Source organism: Eurosta solidaginis, chromosome 5 (assembly GCF_040869045.1).
Source record: "Eurosta solidaginis isolate ZX-2024a chromosome 5, ASM4086904v1, whole genome shotgun sequence".
In the NCBI taxonomy this organism is placed as follows: Eukaryota; Metazoa; Arthropoda; class Insecta; order Diptera; family Tephritidae; genus Eurosta; species Eurosta solidaginis.
Genome location: NC_090323.1, coordinates 216725488 through 216748669, shown reverse-complemented (window position 1 = coordinate 216748669; position 23182 = coordinate 216725488). Strand labels below are relative to the sequence as shown.

Genomic DNA, 23182 nt, shown 5'->3' with positions numbered 1-23182 from the left:
TTAGACTCTTCTTCGAATAACGTTATCAAGGCTAATATAATGAAAGCATGATGGGAGATTATATTTGGGATTTATAGAGGGATAGTACCTATGAACATAAAAAAAGATATTAAAACTTAAAAATATTTATTTGAATTGTTTCATTTTCATTTAAAAATTTAAATCACAGATTTTAAAAAATTTCGTTCAAGCGGTTTCCTAAATAGGAAAGCAAACTTTTACATACCATATATATTTTTTTTTCGTCAAATTACCACCTAAAGAATTGAAATTTAACGCTTTGAACTCAAAGTAAAATTTTGTGTTGACCCGTGTTATCTGACAGGATGATAAGTTGTGAAAGTTGAGTTTTCTAGCACTTTGACAGCGAGTGACCGGACGAGACCACTATAGTAACTTTAAAACAGGTTACCGCGTCTGTTTATTGCATTTTTAAACTACTGTAGTATATTTTAACATCACACTAACAAAAATCTATGACCATTAATTTGCTTTATACTTTATAAAATCGAATTCCTTGTTATATTCTTTAGGTTTTTCAATTAGAAGAAAATTTGTCTAAGGGGGGTCGCCCCTCAGCAGTGTTTGGCAAGCGCTCCGGGTGTATTTCTGCCATGAAAAGCTTTCAGTGAAAACTCATCTGCCTTGCAGATGCCGTTCGGAGTCGGCATAAAACATGTAGGTCCCGTCCGGCCGATTTGTATGGCAAATCAATAGGAGCACGACGCAAATTGGAAGAGAAGCTCGGCCTTAGATCTCTTCGGAGGTTATCGCGCCTTACATTTATTTTTTTAATGGATAGCAGAATACAATACAAAACAAAGCGCGGTCAGAAAAAAAATTTAAAAATTTGTTGGCTTTCCCAGCGTATATTTTCAATACTGAGAGCTAAATAGATGTGCAGTAGATTTCATATTCTGTAACCATGCAGAGAAATTTATCTGGCAACTTCGTGCTGTCACTTTTGCTTTATATAGCTCCAAACACTCAATAAAAATAAAACTAACTAAACGAAGATAAATTTAGAGGATTTATGGCAATATTGTCATTCTGTTGCAGTGATTGAAAATAATATATGTGACCCCGCCTATGAAAAGGTGGCTTATGACTCCAAAAAGAAATTGCGAGAAACAGCTGTTAAAGATAAACAATGTATTTCTTCAGTTCCTTAGTAGTTTTCCTTTTGCATTATGAACAGTCATGCCCAAAAGGCAAAGCGCAAACCAGTTTCTGACCGATATTTTGGCTCCATTGCCATCGAAAAACATGCTATCAAAAAAATCTGAGGATGCTTCACCAGCCACCAAAGTGGCGTCGAAGGAACCAAAGGCTTCATCGTCTTTCATTTGTGCTCTTCTTTATCTACAATTTTAGTACACTTCTAAGCGATTTAGGACTTTCTAGTTTTCACCACGTGAAAGAGCGTCTCAAAAACTATCGAAACCAGAAAAAAGTGGAAAAATTTTTTTTGAGTCATCAGCCATCTTTTCATAGACCGGGTCACATATATTATTTCTAATTGCTATTTTTATTTATGAACGGGCCCATTTTTCGCTCTTATTAGGAATCCAAATCTATAAATACAGTTTTGGTTGTAAAGATGGAGTTTCGGGCTATTAGCGAGCTTTGGGCAATTTTGGTCTTAAAGCTTTTGTTTAGCTATATTTTATTAAAATAATTTGTTAAAAATAAACGATTGTGAGCACACAAAGAAATCTATTGGTACTATGACACTATTCTGAATATTTCCAATGCATTGCTGGCAGTTGCTAGCATACGCTAGATGGCAGCGCAAGCTGTAAGTTTTAGTTGATTGATATTCAGCAGATTTTTGTTGATATTTGATTAAAAGACTTTTATATTGGTTGCGCAAGATGCGCACGGCTACGTGTTAATGTAGAAAAGTATATAAAGTTTTGTTACACCAGAACTTAGACACCCTTACTTGTTTTTAATAGTTTTTAACAATCTGGTATATAAAATACTGTAATGAATTTACTGCAATTCCGCTTATTTGCAACCTTCTGCTAACGTAACTCCAATATTCGATAATGTAAAATGGTCTTTATTAGACTACTTTCAAAATAACACTTCTATTGCTCGCCAGATATCATCTTAAACCAAACTGATTGTCGTGCCTCTACTGTTGCTGCCTTTTATACTCTGTGATTTCTCGTTCGCATACTTCTAGGCGCTTCCATTTCTAGAATAAACTAGTTGGTTATCAGCTATAAAATTACTACGTTTATAGCTTCTCATATGCGCGTGTATATGTGAGCACAATTATAATTGCCTACTTTTGGGAGCATCTCAGATAAGATATCTGCATGTGTTTGTGCGTCTCTTCTCTGCTGCGTGTACGTACATATGTGTAGACATAATGATTGATTTATTGATGTGCATTCAAGTCACTGCTTAGCATCGGCTTAGATATGATATTATCCCTTAGTGTTGCTAATATTCGTCACAATACTTAAGTTTTTTGCACCACCACCAGTTATATTAAATCAGTGTTAAAAGAACGTTTCGAGTGAAAAATGAATTAGCAGCTTTTACCGCGCCGTCGACAGTGCATTTTATATTATTTTAGTTTTCAGCGTCCCATATAAAAAAGAGTTATTTTTAGTCAGGTTTTTGTACTATCAAAGCCCATATAATTAAATTGAAAGAGTTCATAGAAAACATTTAAAATGTTTTCCCTAACTTGGGTATAAAAATTGTGCTTAAAATTGAGTATAAAAATCATTTACTTAGATATCATATTATTATGTGTATATCACTGGTACAAAGTTTTAGGAAAACAAATCTTATGAAAGAATACATTTAATTCAGTGGTGCACAGCGCCAGAAGAGCTTCGTAAACAAATAAGGGATTTCTTTTCCGTAGTATGTGTGGCAAGGTGAGTGGTAAAAGGAATTTTGAGCGTTGAATTTACGTATGAGGTGTTACTGCTTGAGGAATAAACGAAGATTGATTCACTTCAGCATTGTATGTCTTCCGCCACTCCAAATGCCGATATGAACACATTAATCACAGTTATTATAAAAATGCCACAAATTGTATAATTGCTAACTTTTTCAGCAAGATAAACTTCCTTCTTATTTGCGATATTGTAACGACTGGTTAAGATCAAACCAACACCAACAGCGATCTAAAAATGTTTCAAAATTATACATCACTCTTTAGGAGGAGAAAAACAAACTAAACTTACTTGAAAGCCGATACTGAATATTAGTAAAATTAAACTGACATAAAAATATGGATGTCTTCTGTGGGTCTCCAGCACATAACGTAATTGATTGGCATTCGCTGTCAGTAATGCCAAATCCATCATCCCCTGGGCAAGAGTTTTTTTCTGAGCATACGCTCTAACATTTACAATTGCAATATTTTCAAAGGCATTCCTTTCCTCTGTTAAGGTTATAAATGGAAAATAAAAATTTTAATATCAAGTAAGTTTTCCTTTTTAGTATATATTTTTTTGTAAACAATTTTTTTATAAATGGGCATCGATGGAATATTTTCTTAATATAATTGTATTAGGGGTACTCATAAATCAAGTAACGCATGTTTGCCAGTCTCATCGCTTCATATGGCAATACCTAGGTCAAAAATATCACATGTAAATGTTGGTCCCGATTAAAGGCGGCTTAGGGGTGTCGTGCAGGAGTCAAAGTAAGGATCGCTCCAAGGAAACTCAATAGCTGTACCCTAACCACTATGCGACAACCCTAACCCTTTCTTAACGGGACCGACATTTAGATATGTTGTTGCTGTGTAGCAGGGGTTCGCCCTATAAAATAGGTGAGGTCACCCACAAATCGCCATGAATATCTTGTACCGAGGAAACTTGCGTTTTTAACATGGTTGGACCAATGAGATATCGGTGTCAGAAGCGTTGATCCCACATTGCAAATGAAAAGATGGTTGGTGTCATGTGGGGACATGTTTCCAGCGGGAAAAGTAAGAGTATACAGTATCCAGACCGAAGTTGAGCTACAGTGACACACGTCTCCCTGCGGAAGTTGCTTTCTCCAACTGCTAGTTTAATGTATTTGTCTTTGAGAATGAAGTTTACCAGACATTTGATGGTATAGTACAGCTTTTTTGTGGATATCTCTGAGAGCTTCTTTTCTTCATACGTCTCACTTTTTGAGTGCCAATGTTCCTCATAATGCTTGCGGAGATGACTCCTAAAGGCCTTGGGAGGCGAAGTCTCTTCAATCATGTGTTTGTTGGGATGCCAAGTTTTCCGGGTATTGAAAAAAATAACTAAGAGTTTAATATGTACAGTACCCAGATAGAAGTTGAGCTATAGTGACGCACATTTTCCTGGGTTGGTTGGTTTCCTCAACTACGAGTTTAATATATTTGCCTTTAAAAAGGGGGTCACCGCGAAATTGTTGGCATAGAAATTTAACGAAATTTTGTGGATGTCTATGAAAGTGCTTTTGTGTTTCTGTTCTTCATATGGCCAACTCTTTGAGTGCCGAATTTCTTTATATAGCTCACGGAAATGACCCATTAAATTCCTGGGAGGGAGGCGGGCCTCTTTAATCAGATATCTTTTGGAACCCCCAGGTTTTGGTTTCAAATGTACTGAGCGACCAGAAATTTTCCCGACCAAGATCTAACATTTCAGTGTAACACCATTAAATATGCGCTCCTCCCACAAATTGTTATCCTCCGAGCAGACCCTTGCAACGGGAATGCTTCATGCTTCTCTTGCTGCGGGAAGGTGTTGAACCTAGCCCCGGCTCAGAATAATGGTTTTGCCGCATGTGCAGGAAATAAATCCTTTTAGGATGCTCACACTTATATCAGTGCAAAGGATGTTTTCATCGAACGGTATGTTCTGGTCTAGATCCCAACATTCGTCGCTTAAGTAATTTTTTCGAAACTTTTGTAGCACCTCACCTCCTGTAGTCTTCCCCGTTGCACTTCATAATACTGCAGTTGTTTAAAAGGCCTAGTTATGTCCAGCGCCTAAGTAAGTAATTTACCAACAATGGCATTGGGCTTCAAATATTAAACCAATGTTTACCTGGTACATGTATTACTCTAGATATCTCGTTACGCTTTGTGTCCATAAATTTGTTTTGATCGTTGAGTTGATCTCGGTCCGAACGATCATCGCCCAAATCAATAAAGTCCTGGAATGAAATGCGAAAGTAATTTTATTTTATAGAGTTTTAAAAAAGCAGCTGTTTTAACTATTTATAATGAAAATCTAGATGACTGGCCGTACAAATCCACCACAAAATTTTGGTGTGTACTTTTCAAATTTAAAAATTGATTCTGTTCGTGGGTTTTTGCGAGGAAGATAAGACGAAATGATCTTCGGGAAATTCTGACTTTTTTTTAAACCATTTAATTGAACTAAAAAAAGTAACTACATCGTAAGTGGTCCTTATAAATCAAATAAACGATTTTTCCCTTTTCAGCCCTTCAGAGATTATACTTCAGTCAAAAATATTACATAAAAATTTTGGTATTGAGAGAAATATCGTCCTACTTGCAAAATGAACGAGGAAAAGAAGAAAAAGTTGAGGCAGCAGAAGTGGGCGATTAGAAGTGGTAACGAAAAAGGGCGCAGAAAGTAGTAGAGGTGAATAGAAACTTCCCTAAGCTATTTTAAGATATGCAGGTAAAACCAAGTTAGGAAAACGCATTAAATACTTTTGCGGATTTGGTTTGATAGGGAAGTGGACGGGAAGAAAAATCGAACAAGACACGGCATAGAGAAGGATAAAGTTAAAACCAAAGAGGATAAATTAAAACAATGTTTGCTGATGTTTTTTATGAGGTAGTCGCTAGTTTTTTATACTCAGTTGAGCAGAGCTCACAGAGTATATTAAGTTTGATTGGATAACGGTTGGTTGTATATATATAAAGGAATCGAGATAGATATAGACTTCCATATATCAAAATAATCAGGATCGAAAAAAAATGTGATTGAGCCATGTCCGTCCGTCCGTCCGTCCATCCGTCCGTCCGTCCGTTAACACGATAACTTGAGTAAATTTTGAGGTATCTTGATGAAATTCGGTATGCAGGTTCCTGAGCACTCATCTCAGATTGCTATTTAAAATGAACGATATCGGACTATAACCACGCCCACTTTTTCGATATCGAAAATTTCGAAAAACCGAAAAAGTGCGATAATTCATTACAAAAGACCGATAAAGCGACGAAACTTGGTAGATAAGTTGAACTTATGGCGCAAAATAGAAAATTAGTAAAATTTTGGACAATGGGCGTGGCACCGCCCACTTTTAAAAGAAGGTAATTTAAAATTTTGCAAGCTGTAATTTGGCAGTCGTTGAAGATATCATGATGAAAATTAGCAGGAACGTTACTCTTATTACTATATGTACGCTTAATAAAAATTAGCAAAATCGGAGAAGGACCACGCCCACTTTTAAAAAAAAAATTTTTTTAAAGTAAAATTTTAACAAAAAATGTAATATCTTTACAGTATATAAGTAAATTATGTCAAGATTCAACTCCAGTAATGATATGGTCCAACAAAATACAAAAATAAAAGAAAATTTAAAAATGGGCGTGGCTCCGCCCTTTTTCATTTAATTTGTCTAGGATACTTTTAACGCCATAAGTCGAACAAAAATTAACCAATCCTTTTGAAATTTGGTAGGGGCATAGATTTTATGGCGCTAACTGTTTTCTGTGAAAATGGGCGAAATCGGTTGATGCCACGCCCAGTTTTTATACACAGTCGTCCGTCTGCCCTTCCGCATGGCCGTTAACACGATAACTTGAGCAAAAATCGATATATCTTTACTAAACTCAGTTCACGTACTTATCTGAACCCACTTTATCTTGGTATGAAAAATGAACGAAATCCGACTATAACCACGCCCACTTTTTCGATATCGAAAATTGCGAAAAATGAAAAAAATGCCATAATTCTATACCAAATACGAAAAAAGGGATGAAACATGGTAAGGTAAGGATTGTTTTATTGACGCGAAATATAACTTTAGAAAAAACTTTATAAAATGGTTGTGACACCTACCATATTAAGTAGAAGAAAATGAAAAAGTTCTGCAGGGCGAAATAAAAAACCCTTAAAATCTTGGCAGGTAATACATATATAAATAATTTAGCGGTATCCAACAGATAATGTTCTGGGTCACCCTGGTCCACATTTTGGTCGATATCTGGAAAACGCCTTCACATATACAACTACCACCACTCCCTTTTAAAACTTTCATTAATACCTTTAATTTGATACCCATATCGTACAAACTCATTCTAGAGTCACTCCTGGTCCACCTTTATGGCGATATTTCGAAAAGGCGAACACCTATGGAACTAAGGATTACTCCCTTTTAAAATACTCATTAACACCTTTCATTTGATACCCATATCGTACAAACGCATTCTAGAGTCACACCTGGTCCATCTTTATGGAGATATCTCGAAAAGGCGTCCACCTATAGAACTAAGGCCCACTCCCTCTTAAAATACTCATTAACTCCTTTCGTTTGATACCCATATTGCACAAACGAATTCTAGAGTCACCCCTGGTCCACCTTTATGGCGATATCTCGAAAAGGGGTCCACCTATAGAACTAAGCCCCACGCCCTTTTAAAATAATCATTAACACCTTTCATTTGGTATCCATATCATACAAACAAATTCTAAAGTCACCCCTGGTCCACCTTTATGGCGATATCTCGAAAAGGCGAACACCTATAAAACGAAGGCCCACTCCCTTTTAAAAATACTCATTAACACCTTTCATTTGATACCCATATCGTACAAACAAAGTCTAGAGTCATCCCTGGTCCAGAAAGGCCCACTACCTCTTAAAATACTCATTAACTCCTTTCGTTTGATACCCATATTGCACAAACGAATTCTTGAGTCACCCCTGGCCCAACTTTATGGCGATATCTCGAAACGGCGTCCACCTATGGAACTAAGGATTACTCCCTTTTAAAATACTCATTAACACCTTTCATTTGATACCCATATCGTACAAACGCATTCTAGAGTCACACCTGGTCCATCTTTATGGAGATATCTCGAAAAGGCGTCCACCTATAGAACTAAGGCCCACTCCCTCTTAAAATACTCATTAACTCCTTTCGTTTGATACCCATATTGCACAAACGAATTCTAGAGTCACCCCTGGTCCACCTTTATGGCGATATCTCGAAAAGGGGTCCACCTATAGAACTAAGCCCCACGCCCTTTTAAAATAATCATTAACACCTTTCATTTGGTATCCATATCATACAAACAAATTCTAAAGTCACCCCTGGTCCACCTTTATGGCGATATCTCGAAAAGGCGAACACCTATAAAACGAAGGCCCACTCCCTTTTAAAAATACTCATTAACACCTTTCATTTGATACCCATATCGTACAAACAAAGTCTAGAGTCATCCCTGGTCCAGAAAGGCCCACTACCTCTTAAAATACTCATTAACTCCTTTCGTTTGATACCCATATTGCACAAACGAATTCTTGAGTCACCCCTGGCCCAACTTTATGGCGATATCTCGAAACGGCGTCCACCTATAGAACTAAGGCCCACTCCCTCTTAAAATAATCATTAACTCCTTTCGTTTGATACCCATATTGCACAAACGAATTCTAGAGTCACCCCTGGTCCACCTTTATGGCGATATCTCGAAAAGGGGTCCACCTATAGAACTAAGCCCCACGCCCTTTTAAAATAATCATTAACACCTTTCATTTGGTATCCATATCATACAAACAAATTCTAAAGTCACCCCTGGTCCACCTTTATGGCGATATCTCGAAAAGGCGAACACCTATAAAACGAAGGCCCACTCCCTTTTAAAAATACTCATTAACACCTTTCATTTGATACCCATATCGTACAAACAAAGTCTAGAGTCGCCCCTGGTCCACCTTTATTGCGATACCTCGAAAACGCGTCCACCTATAGAACTAAGGCCCACTCCCTCTTAAAATATTCATTAACTCCTTTCGTTTGATACCCATATTGCACAAACGAATTCTAGAGTCACCCCTGGCCCACCTTTATGGCGATATCTCGAAACGGCGTCCACCTATAGAACTAAGGCCCACTCCCTTTTAAAATACTCATTAACACCTTTCGTTTGATGCCCATATTGTGCAAACAAATTCTAGGGTTACCCCTGGTCCACCTTTATGGCGATATCTCGAAACGGCGTCCACCTATGGAACTAAGGATTACTCCCTTTTAAAATGCTCATTAACACCTTTCATTTGATACCCATATCGTACAAACGCATTCTAGAGTCACCCCTGGTCCATCTTTACGGCGATATCTCGAAAAGGCGTCCATCTATAGAACTTAGGTCCACGCCCTTTTAAAATACTCATTAATACCTTTCATTTGATACCCATATCGTACAAACGCATTCTAGAGTCAACCCTGATCCACCTTTATGGCTATATCCCTAAATGGCGTCCACCTATTGAACTATGGCCCACTCCCTCATAAAATACTCTTTAATGCCTTTCATTTGATACACATGTCATACAAACACATTCCAGGGTTTCCCTCGGTTCATTTTCCTACATGGTTATTTTCCCTTATGTTGTCACCTTAGCTCTCAACTGAGTATGTAATGTTCGGTTACACCCGAACTTAACCTTCCTTACTTGTTTTATACTCAGTTGAGAAGAGCTCACAGAGTATATTAACTTTGATTGGATAACGGTTGGTTGTACAGGTATAAAGGAATCGAGATAAATATAGACTTCCATATATCAAAATCATCAGGATCGAAAAAAATTTGATTGAGCCATGTCCGTCCGTCCGTCCGTCTGTCCATTAACACGATAATTTATGAAATTTGGTATGTAGATTCCTGGGCACTCATCTCAGATTGCTATTTAAAATGAATGATATCGGACTATAACCACGCCCACTTTTTCGATATCGAAAATTTCGAAAAACCGAAAAAATGCGATAATTCATTGCCAAAGGCGGATAAAGCGATGAAACTTGGTAGATGGGTTGACGTTATGCCGCAGAATGGAAAATTAGTAAGATTTTGGACAATGGGCGTGGTAACGCCCACTTTTGCAAGAAGGTAATTTAAAAGTTTTGCAAGTTGTAATTTGGCAGTCGTTGAAGATATCATGATGAAATTTGGCAGGAACGTTACTACTATTACTATATATGTGCTAAATATGTGAAGAACACGCCCACTTTAAAAAAAAAATGTTTTTAAAGTCAAATTTTAACAAAAAATTTAATATCTTTACTGTATATAGGTAAATTAAGTCAAAATTCAACTCCAGTAATGATATAATGCAACAAAATACAAAAATAAAAGAAAATTTCAAAATGGGCGTGGCTCCACCCATTTTCATTTAGTTTGTCTAGAATACTTTTAATGCCATAAGTCGAACAAAAATTTCCCAATCCTTCTTAAATTTGGTAGGGGCATAGATTCTATGACGGTAACTGTTTTCTGTGAAAAAGGGCGAAATCGGTGGAAGCCACGCCCAGTTTTTATACACAGTCCACCGTCTGCCCTTCCGCTCGGCCGTTAACACGATAGCTTGAGCAAAAACCGATATATCTTTATTAAACTTAGTCCACGTACTTACCTGAACTCACTCTATCTTGGTATAAAAAATGGCCGAAATCCGACTATAACCACGCCCACTTTATCGATATCGAAAATTACGAAAAATGAAAAAAAAGCCATAATTCTATACCAAATACGAAAAAAGGGATGAAACATGGTAATTGGATTGGTTTATTGACGCAAAATATAACTTTAGAAAAACCTTTGTAAAATGGGTGTGACACCTACCATATTAAGTAGAAAAAAATGAAAAAGTTCTACAAGGCGAAATCAACAGCCCTTGGAATCTTGGCAGGAATACTGTCCGTGGTATTGCATATATAAATAAATTAGCAGTACCCGACAGATGATTTTCTGGATCACCCTGGTCCACATTTTGGTCGATATCGCGAAAACGCCTTCACATATACATCTAAAGGCCACTCGCTTTTATAACCCTCATTAATACCTTTAATTTGATATCCATATCGTACAAACACATTCTAGAGTCACCCCTGGCCCACCCTAATGGCGATATCTCGAAAAGGCCTCCACCTATAGACCTAATGCCCACTCCCCCTTAAAATGCTCAGTAACCACTTTCGTTTGATACCCATATCGTACAAACACATTCTAGAGTCACCCCTGGCCCACCCTAATGGCGATATCTCGAAAAGGCATCCACCTATAGACCTAATGCCCACTCCCTCTTAAAATGCTCAGTAACAGCTTTCATTTGATACCCATATCGTACAAACATTCTAGAGTCACCCTTGGTCCACCTTTATGGCGACATCTCGAAAAGGCATCCACCTATAGAACTAAGGATTACTCCCTTTTAAAATACTCATTACCACCTTTCATTTGATACCCATATCGTACAAACACATTCTAAAGTCACCCCTGGCCCACCCTAATGGCGATATTTCTAAAAGCCGTCCACCTATAGACCTAATGCCCGCTCCCTCTTAAAATGCTCAGTATCACCTTTCGTTTGATACCCATATCGTACAAACATTCTAGAGTCACCCCTGGCCCACCCTAATGGCGATATCTCGAAAAGGCGTCCACCTATAGACCTAATGCCCACTCCCTCTTAAAATGCTCAGTAACATCTCTCATTTGATTCCCATATCGTACAAACACATTCTAGAGTCACCCCTGGTCCACCTTTATGGCGATTTCTCGAAAAGGCGTTCACCTATAGAACTAAAGCCCATTCCCTTTTAAAATACTCATTACCACCTTTCATTTGATACCCATATAGTACGAACACATTCTAGAGTCACCCCTGGCCCACCTTAATGGCGATATCTCGAAAAGGCGTCCACCGATAGACCTAAGGCCCACTCCCTCTTAAAATGCTCAGTAACACCTTTCATTTGATACCCATATCGTACAAACAAATTCTAGAGTCAGCCCTGGTCCACCTTTATGGCGATATCCCTAAATGGCGTCCATCCATGGAACTATGGCCTACTCTCTCTTAAAATACTCTTTAATACCTTCCATTTGATACACATGTTAACCACCAACTTCCAGGGTTACCCTAGGTTCATTTTCCTACATGGTGATTTTCCTTATTTTGTCTCCATAGCTCTCAACTGAGTATGTAATGTTCGGTTACACCCGAACTTAGCCTTCCTTACTTGTTTTTTTTTTTTTTTTTTTGTGAGATGTGCATTTAAAGTCTTTTATACATTTTTGTGGAGTATTTGCCTTTATTTTTGCTGTATTTAATTAATTAATTACTTCTCTTTCCAAAAATCACATTTGCATAAGGTGCCTAAACGGCATGGATAAATGGGAGTAAATTCAGTCCTCATAGAAAACATTCGACATGCATTTTTTTATTTCCAGCGAGTTACTCACCACTCGTAGCAAACTGGTCGTCTCTTATTATTATTTGTCTTCTTTGGTAAAACTAAAGAGAAACGGAAGATTTCGTAAGCGGACAGGGACGGCGAAAGGAAAAGGCAGAACTATAGGGTGGGGAGGGGGAGATGGAGAGAGTGGGAAAAAGAGAGCTAACAGAAAGATTGAGAGGGATATAGAGGTAAGAGATAAAGAAAAAAGAGAGAAAAATATAAAGATAATTGTGGGGAAAGAGATTATTGGTATGGAAAGAAGGGAAGGAGTGGAGGGTATGAGTAAACGTTGGAACTGCTTATCATAAGATATATGTACATTAACATAATGTTTTTTTGCTTGTTTTAATGGTGTATTCAATTTTTACTTATTATTATGAATTCATGACCTTAACACCAGCTTATAATAATTGAATATTCAATTATTATGTTAATGTTATTAATAGAGACAGAATGTCTCAATTGTGTTGTTAGTGTAGAAATGAGATAAACTGAATTAGGATAGGATAGGATAGGTTGGGTAGTAGCTGCCCTGATAAGAATAGCTCACTTGGACAACATGAAGGTCCGTTGTGATACTACATACACCAAAAATAACGGTGACTTAGATCTAGCTACTTAGAGAATCGTTGGGTAGCAACGATAAAGCTCCGAATGATACCGATCTCAACTTTGGATAAGTCCTCGGGAGATCCAAGTGAGTCGCGACCGAAGTACTTTCGCCTAGTTCTGGCAAAAGCTGGGCAATCAAGCATAAAGTGATTTGGTGATTCCACCTCATCATCTCCATACAGCTGCAGCAGGATGGATTTTCCAGTATATTGAGACGTACCGCATGGATACCCATGGGACAGGGCCTTGACAAAACCCCAATGACCATTGATAGGTGAGCCTTAGTGAACCCAATTAATTCCGCAGACCTCCTGCCATCCACTTTCGGCCAGAAAGATCTTGCTACTCTGCAAGACGTGGTGTCCGCCCAACGTTTGCTGAGCTGACTCGAGGCCCAGCTATGGAGGAGCAATCCACAGGTGGCCAGCGGGATCCCGAAATCCCTACTGCCATCTTCATCCGGTTCAGTTGTACCGATGAGGGCTAAGAGATCCGCTTGACAGTTACCCGGGATATCACTATGGCCCGGGACCCAGATAATCTTAATTGTAAAATAATTCGATGCAATCGCAAGCCACCCTCGATCGCACTGTAGTTGAGCTCAAGGCCTTGATAGCCGCTCGGCTATCAGAGTAGATGTTAAATTCCCTAACCGTAGTAGCACTGGATAGCATTCCATCCACCGAATTCTTAATCGCAGCAACTTCCGCCAACTTTTCCATCCAGCTTCGACCCATCCGTGAACAAGTTAACCGGTCCCATGCCCCAGATAATTCCTCTTCCCCACTCCTCTCTCTCTGGAATGACTGGGGTGAAGGTTGTATAGGGAGCAGTTAGCGGCATACAATAGTCCGTTCTGTCCGGGATAATGTCGAAACTGGTAAGAAGGCTAGAGTGTCCGCGGTCAGAAAGTCCATATCCCATATCGCGAAGCCTGACCAACGACCTTGCCGCGGCCGCCTTTCCCGCAATATCTACTGGGTATATGTTCAGCATGACGTTCAGTGCCAAGGTAGGTGTTGTTCTGAGAGCGCCACTGATCGATCAGCGCCGTCCATTGCACTGACACTAACATTTTGGAGGTGCTCGCCGTGTCCAGTGCTTTCCACCAGACCAGCACCCCATATAGCAGAATCGGTTTGACCACCATCTCATAAAGCCAGTGTACTACTCTTGGCGAGAGTCCCCATCTCTTTCCGATAACCCCTCTGCAGCAGTACAAGTCAATGGCGGCCTTCCTGGCCCGATCTTCCACATTGGGTCTCCAGGACAGTTTCTTGTCCAAAACAATCCCCAATTATTTAACCCTATCAGAAAGTACCAACGGTACACCTCTAATCGATGGAATTCTGAAATCGGGCATCTTATATTTCCTTGTGAAAAGAACCAATTCCGTTTTCAGCCCACCTAGCCACAATATCCAGGTAGACCTGCAGAACATCGCGCACAGTGCCCAGAAATTTGCCTCTGACTAGGATAGCGAGGTCATCTGCATAGGCAACCACCCGACAAACATTGGCTTCCAGCTCCACAAGAAGCTCGTTGACTACCACAACCCAGAGGAGAGGAGACAGGACAGCCCCCTGTGGCGTACCCCTGCACATCTTCCTCTTAATTATGCCCACTCCGCTGCGACAATTCTGCCGCATAGAAGTTTGCTAATAAATTCAACCAGAGCCGCCTCGACTCCTAAACTCACCAGAGCTCTTTCGATTGCCCCAGGTAAGACATTGTTAAAAGCCCCCTCGATGTCTAGAAAGACACACAGAGCATACTCTTTGTGTTCTAGGGGCCACTCTATTTGCTTTATAATCGAATGGAGAGCCGTTTCCGTCGATCTGCCCTTACAGTACGCATGCTGTGAAGCCGACAGTAACCCCCGAGGTATCCTTTCCCGTAGGTACAGTTCAATCAACCGCTCAAACGTCTTAAGAAGAAACGACGAGAGACTTATTGGCCTGAAATCCTTAGGTGATACATGAGAGCTTCTGCCGGCCTTCGGAATGAAAATAACCCTAACCGTGTGCCAAGACTTCGGGATATAGTTAAGCCTGAGGCAGTTAGTATAGATGATGGGCAACCAGCGGCAGGAAATCCCCAAAGACTTTTGAAGTTGCGCAGGAATGATTCCATCCGGGCCCGGAGACTTATAGGGCTTGAACGTCCCTATAGCCCAGGTTATTTGACTTTGCCGTATTGGAATGGCAGTCACTTCTGCATGGCCAACGACCGCCCACCATGCAGGCGAATATTCCTGCGCAACTGGGACATCGGCAAAATGATTGTCCAGTAAAAGCTTTAGGGACTCCTCGCTACTCATCAACCAGTCCCCACCATCATCTCGCAGATACCCCAGAGGAGCGGGATTCCTAGAGGGTATTTTTCTAAGCCTCGCGGATTCATTGCAGCCTTCTACGTTTTCGCAGAAGCTTCGCCATGCATCTCGCTTGGCTATCCTTATTTCATATTTATAAATCCCCAGACTCACCTTATAGAGCTCCCAGTCCGAGGGTAATTTACTCGTCCTGGCTCTGTTGAAAAGCCGCCGACTGGACGCTCTTAGGTCGTCAAGAGAATCCGACCACTAGGGCGGCTTCCCCTTCCCTTAAACTGAATTAAGCAAGGAAACAAATACAAACAGGATAGCCTAGTGGTTAAGGCAACTGCAGTTGCACCGTTTGATTCGTGGTTCGAATCTCGGTGAAACCTTCGATAACATTACGAAATTGCCTTATGATGATTACGTGGCGGTTTACGAAATGGTACCATCGCAATATGCCAGTAAATGTTTCTTTTTTCTTTTCAGTTTCTCTTAGAAAAACATAATAATTGAATATTCAATTATTATAAGCCGGTGTTAAGCTCATGAATTCTTAATAATAATGTTCTTTTTTTTTTCAAATAAATCCCAATGCGAATAATAATGGTCGTATCAGTGCTCAATAAAAATTCGATAGGATTTCTAAAGGGGAATATAAGGTTTGTAAAGCAAAAAATTGGCTATGAATATATGTATATGCTAAGTATCAGGATGCCAGGAAAAATTATTTGTCGGCGGTTTAACAATGCCACTTTCCGTCAGAAGCCAGGGATCTCAATATGTTTTTACACAATGTCAAATATAGTCTTAACACGATCTGGAAAGCCGAGTATAATTATCTGTGCATAAACTATTAAATCGGGACCACTGTGAAACCAATATGGGAAATAGCGAGCACTCTAATATTCCTTTACTATATTTCAAACCTACAATATTATAAAATTTTAAATATTTATTTGAGACAATTGAACCCTAAATCACGCATACTGGCGCTATATGCGCTGAATCGAAAGTGAAGGCCACGGCGTCTCAATAGCAATCAATTTCCAACGGGTTTTATAATTAAGAGTAAAAATAATTATAAATGCAAAGAAAATTGCAACAACATGTTGTATACTATACAAAAAAACTGATTGTGAACGGCAGTATTTTACTGTCGCATAACTTATTTTCTTCCGCTCAATTGCGATAGTATCTCGCAGGCCCTTTTTTTCAGTATAAGTTCAACTCAGTTTGTCAGTTAAACTACGCTTAAAGTTATTCTGCAGTTTTTCAGTCTACTTTAACTGAAGTTTAAGCTTAGCTTAAGCGGCCGATCTGGCAGGGTTAAACCCTAGTTAACTTATCAGTTATTGGCGTCATGTTGTACCGAAAAGCGCAGACACAAACCTCTGGTGGCCATACAGTATAACATATATCTGGATCTGCTGCGATGAATAGTGGACACACATTTTTAGAGGTGATATATAGAATTAGTGTAGAGGTGAAAAATAGACACATATTTCAGTTGCATGTGAGTATTATGCGCATTGAAATTTAGTAGTACTAATTTTATGCGCAGCAATTTCAGAGGTGTAGATAAAGTCTAACGCTTAGCAGTCCATATAAAATTTAAGCGTAAACGTGCATAGATGCAAGAAAACGCAGCTACTTAATAATTAATAAAATAATATTAATGACGTTGCACATAGTTTTACAAAATTTCTCAAAGAATGGTAGTGATTGGAGAATGAAGTTGGATATCAACTCGAGAACTATCTGGTTTAAGAATAATTAAATAATGACGTTGGGTATCACCTCCGAAACTAGATATATATTTCGCTGGAGAATTTTTTTTCCATGTTTCTTGGGTAAACAAAATCCAGCTGTTGCCGTATCTACAAATTATTTAGATAATAAAAAAGCTAACCCTAAAGGCGGCCTTAAACTGTGACTGAAAAACTGCTCAGTAGTTTAACTGGAGTTTAAATTTGGCTAGAGTTTAAGCAAACTTAGTTTAAGTTTAGCTTAACCAACTACTGAAAAACCGAGCGTAAGTAGTATTTTTGAATGACCAGATACATTTTTATACCCAGCTATAGTTGTACGCAGGGTATTATAAATTTGATTGCATAACAGTTGGTTGTAAGGGTATAAAGGAATCGAGATAAATATAGACTTCCATATATAAAATTCATCAGTATAATTTGATTAAGCCATGTTCGCCCGTCTTTAGTGTTTTAGTGAAGATAATCAAAATCGGTTAAAGACCATGCTCACTTTTTCTAAAAGTCTTATAACGCAGCCTTATAACACTATTAATCACATAAAGCCCTAATTAATAATGCATAGCAATTGGTTATGTATTAGTTTAGGTTAGGTTAAGAGGGCGTGCGTGGGTGATACCCACACTTCCACTCGGAGACATTTTTGTCCATTGTGAGTGCCCTCAGTAAGTACAGGTTGGCGGCAAATTCGTTTAGCCCCATTACCTCCTAGCGGTCCTCAACGAACCACTTGCATTCCCTGATGAACCCAAGAAGAAGCGAGATGTCCAACTTCCCAACTTCTGCCAGGATGTCCAAGAAGCACAAACAAATTACCTGACTGCTAACACAATTACAATCCCTGCTAGATCTGAAGTCATTAGACAGGTAACAGTAAACACTGATAACAAAACCATCTTCATACCCCACCAACAACTGGCTGAAGGCATTTTTGTAGCAAACACAATCACAAACAAAGATCAACCTTTCATCAGAATTATTAACACCACACATAAAACACAATTATTCAAAATTACAAAATACATACTGAAAACTTAGATGACTATAATTTAATTAAAACAAACACACACAATAAACAGAGTAATGACACAGGAAAATTAAAAAGATTAACCAAAAATTTCCCAAAATTTGTCAATTCACAGTTAACTTCATTATGCACAGAATTCATAGACATATTTGCACTAGAAACAGAACCAATTTCCTCTAATAATTTTTATAAACAAAAACTACACATGAAAGATGACACACCAGTTTACATAAAAAACGATAGATTGCCCGAGATACAAAAAGGAGAAATAAGTAAACCGGTTAATAAATTGATTGAAGATGACATTATAGAACCTTCAATATCAGAGTACAACAGTCCAATTTTACTGGTACCTAAAAAATCACTACCAGGTAATACAGAAAAGAGATGGAGACTGGTAGTTGACTACAGACAAGTAAACAAAAAATTAGCAGCAGATAAATTCCCACTTCCAAGAATTGATGATATTTTAGATCAACTTGGAAAAGCAAAATATTGTCACGGATATTAGCATCACTAAGTTATACCATCACTAAGGCGATGCTAAGGCCATGCTAAGCGGTATTTACGTCAATAATCAAATTATGTATACACATATATAAGGCAGTCGAGAGATGTCACACACAGATGCATTTACTTATACGCCTATGTGTGTGCGAGAGACTGTAAACTACAAACTCACATACATCTGAGAGATGCTGAAAAGTAGATAATTGTAAACAAATAGCAACTATATGAGTACTATAAACACACGAAATAGTTGGTAAGTTCTGGAAATAGAAGAGCCTAGATGTATGCAGCGTAAACTATAAAAGCGGGGCAAGCGAGTAAGAAGTAGTTCAGTTTGATTTGAGTTGTCAAGCAGTTACGACTAAGACGATATCTAGCGAGTAACAGCAGTATAATTTTGAAAGTCAGTTTCATTTAAGCTATCAGTTTGGTTATTATTCAGTTCACAGTTTGAGTGTTATTGTGGAATATTTTAATAAAGGCCATTTTTCCATTATTCAATATCGGAGTTATTTATTCAACAGTTTAGCGATACGAACCTAGCAAAAGGGCAAATAAGAGGATTTGCAGCAAATTCGTTACAATATTTTTCATGCCTAGACCTTATGTCAGGTTTTCATCAAATATAATTACACCCAGACTCTAGAGATATAACCTCATTCACAGCAGAAAATGGTACATATAGATTCAAAAGACTACTCTAGGGATTAAAAGTAGCACCAAACTCATTCCAAAGAATGATGACACTAGCATTTGCGGGTCTCAAACCATCCCAAGAATTTCTCTATATGGATGATTTAGTTGTACTAGGGTGTTCAGAAAAATACTTGCTGAAAAATTTAAAAGATGTTTTCTCGACTTGTAGGAAGTACAATTTAAAATTACATCCAGATAAATGCCTATTTTTCAGTCAAGAGGTAACTTATTCAGGACATAAATGCACAAGCAAGGGAATACTACCCGACCCAAGCAAATTTGAAACAGTTCAAAACTACCCAACACCAAAAACAGCAGATGAAGTTAAAAGGTTCGTAGCGTTCTGCAGTTATTACAGAAGATTAGTACCGAATTTCGCAGAGTACTCAAGAAAATTAACTACGCTTTGCAAAAAGAATATTTCCTTCGACTGGACAGAAGAATGTCAAAAAGCTTTTGTCTACTTAAAGGAAGCATTAATCAGCCCACAACTTTTGCAATACCCCGACTTCAATAAAAAATTCTGCATAACAACAGACGCTAGTGGGTATGCTTGCGGAACAGTCCTTAGCCAAGAACACGATGGCAAACAGTTACAAATTGCTTACGCTTCTAGAAAATCACGTCGCGGACGCATTGTCTCGCATTAACATAACAAATTTAAAAGAAATGTCAGTGGAAGCATGCAAAATAATGAAAGTCTCAACTAGATCAGCAGCTAAAAATATAAAAAATAACATTAAAATTAAAGAAATTCACACAGAGAACCCCAAAATATACGAAGCGCTAAATAAATTTGAAGTATAAAGACTAGTCGAACTCGTTTTCAATCCTTCGAAATTCTATTTCAAAAAAGGAAAGAAAATTTGTAGCGATTTTGATACAAGCAACCTTATTGTTGAGGATAAGATTGACTTAGGACAATTCTTTATCAGGCTCGAAAAACAGGCCGGCAATTTAGGCCTTGTACGAACACGGTTGTTCTTAGGGGACAAATTGTTTAAAAGAAATTTTACTGCAGTAGGAATATTTATTGAAATAGGAAACAAGGTTCTCGAAAAACTAACAATTGCACTAACCCCAGAGGTTATATATGTGACAAAACCCGGGAAAATTAACGAAATTCTGCAAAAATATCATGACGATCCTATTAGTGGTGGCCACCTAGGAATAAATCGCATGACAAATAAAATCAAGCAGAAATATAGCTGGCTAAACATGAAAAACGACGTAAGAAAATTCGTAAAGAGCTGCATCCACTGTTAGAAAAATAAAATAAATATGCATATAAAAGAGCCAATGACAATAACGGAGACACCTCTGAAGGCTTTTGATATAGTAATGATCGATACGGTCGGACCATTACCGAGATCAATAAATGGAAACGAATACGCAGTTGCCATCATATACGACCTCACCAAATATTTGGTGGCAATTCCAGTTCCGAGCAAACATGCGATAGCAGTTGCTAAAGCTGTATTTGAGCACTTCATTCTGATTTATGGTTGCATTAAAACAATCCTAACATACATGGGAACCGAATACAAAAATTGCTTATTCGAAGAAATATGCAAACTGTTAAAAATTGAGCATAAAACCTCAACACCATACCATCATCAAACTTTAGGCACTGTAGAGCGTAGTCATAGAACGTTTAACGAATATGTACGTTCATACATATCCAGTGATAAAGATGATTGGGATGAATACCTCAAGTATTTCGCGTACTGCTACAACACGACCCCATCGACCGTACACAGGTATTGCCCCTACGAGCTTATATTTGCGAAAAACTCCCCGAACTACGAATTCCTAGACGAGAATAAAACAAGCCCAGTGTATACTCACGAGGCATATGATAAGGAAGTTAAATATAGACTTCAAATAGCACAACAAAGAGCTAGAAAATTAGTGAAAGAAGCTAAAGGAAAAAAAGTTAATTATGATAAAAGTAGCACCAATAAGGAAATAAAATTAGGCGATCTAGTATTAGTTAGAGATGAGGCTAGCCATAAGCTAGACAGTAGATATAAATGACGGTATAAGGTAAAGAGAATTGACAAAAATCACAATTTTACTTGAACACCACATAGAGTAGAAACTGGTAATAGAAACAATAAAGATAAGGAATTAATAATCCATAAGAATAGGCTTAAACACATTTGAAAACCTTTTGATAATCTAAAGCAAATAATCTTAAAATAAGCATTCCACTTTACTCATCGCACATTAGATATCAAAGCAATTGAAAACGAAATTTTTTTTCTCAGCTTCATATTTGTATAAATTTTTATAAATACATAAATATTTTAGAGAATAATTTCTAAAGACAACCGGATTTTAAGTGGGTCGACTCATTTAAAATCCGGCTGTGTAAAATAAGTAAAATAATTTAAAAAAAGAACTTATACAAAACATTAGTCAAAAACAAAATGTAAAAATACCAAAAGTATCAAGGTCAGCATATTAAAAACAAAGTACACAAACTCTAAAACATTTAAAATTCAAACAAGGAGTCTTATACAATTGCCCACAATTATATAAGCCTCTTTTTCTAAGGCGGATGGTGTAGCATTATGCGTCATGCCCACCTATGCAATACATTTGCGGCATTATGCATTATGAACTTACATGCCAATGCATTTTTTATGAACCTGCCACACGCAGTCATAGCGCAGTCATATTACAATATTGTGCTACATAAATTACATTGACCCGACACAGCGGGAAGTCAACATCAATTGAATGCCGAATACGAAACCCTTGTTATTTCACACCTTCATATTTTTGCTTAGTTAGTCACGCCGGTCAATACACGTGCCGATCGGAATGTCCAATTGTCAGTGTTAGTTTGTTAATGTGAATCACCAAAATATTCACACACAACTGTTTTACATTGTTTACTTTGTTAATGTGAATTACCCAAATATTTACACACAAACATTTTACATGGTTTACATAAATAGATCAATGAAGCAATCTGCTGACTTTGCATACCATTATTACAAATGTACATATTTTTAGTTTGTTAGTGTTAGAATAATTATGAATGTGTAGGTTAAGAAATTATGTATAAAAGAGAACGAATTTCTTTAATAAATTCAATCATTATCATACTTCCAAAGTCAAACCTTCTTTGTATTAATTGGAACGTTTCAATGGTCATAAGTACTTTAAGGCTTCCCAGTCAACCCTATTGGTCCACAGCAAGGCCGTTGGCCTGTTCTCTCTTGGTTATGTATTATTCTGCAAATTATTTATAATAAAATATACACTATTAACTCAGGCGGTTGGATGAGGGACTTGTCAAAGTTACGGCGTACGCAGATGATGTTGAAGTTTCGTAGGGATATACGTCCTTACATAGACATCTTCTGTCGGGTTTAGTGCCAACACGGAGAAGACGGATATGGTCTTGTTTACTAAGAAGTATTAGATTGGGACTTGGACTAGTCCTAAGCTAAGAGGGATGACCTTACAGACAAAATTATGTAAAAAATATCTAGGAATTATTCTTAATATTCAGTTGTCATGGAAACTCAACGTAGACGACTGAATGAAGAAGGCATCGATGGATATTTACTGCGATTGTATCCTTCACTATGTAGTCCTTATTTGACAGATGGCCACAACCAAAGACCTTCCCAAAAAAATTAGAGGAGATATGTAAGCTATCAATGCCTAGCATATGGGTAGCCTAGCAAAAACGGCAGCCGCGTCAATTTACATTGACAGTAAAACAGAAATTAAGACAATAATCTCTCATAGCACAACGTTTAAAAGTGAATTTGAGTGAATGCATAATTCACGCCAAT

The 23182-nt window shown here is 37.9% G+C and overlaps 1 protein-coding gene across 1 annotated transcript; it reads right to left on the bottom strand.

Moving 5' to 3' along the window:
• Positions 1 to 2707: 2707 nt before the first annotated feature.
• LOC137233627 (ninjurin-A-like) lies at positions 2708 to 18487 on the bottom strand. Its single transcript, XM_067756815.1, has 4 exons — positions 18383 to 18487; positions 5046 to 5154; positions 3213 to 3412; positions 2708 to 3152 (listed from the first exon to the last, which is right to left on the bottom strand). The coding sequence occupies exons 2-4, from the start codon at positions 5089 to 5091 to the stop codon at positions 2982 to 2984; spliced, it is 417 nt and encodes a 138-aa protein (XP_067612916.1). The 5' UTR covers positions 5092 to 5154; positions 18383 to 18487; the 3' UTR covers positions 2708 to 2981.
• Between the last annotated feature and the right edge of the window lie 4695 nt (positions 18488 to 23182).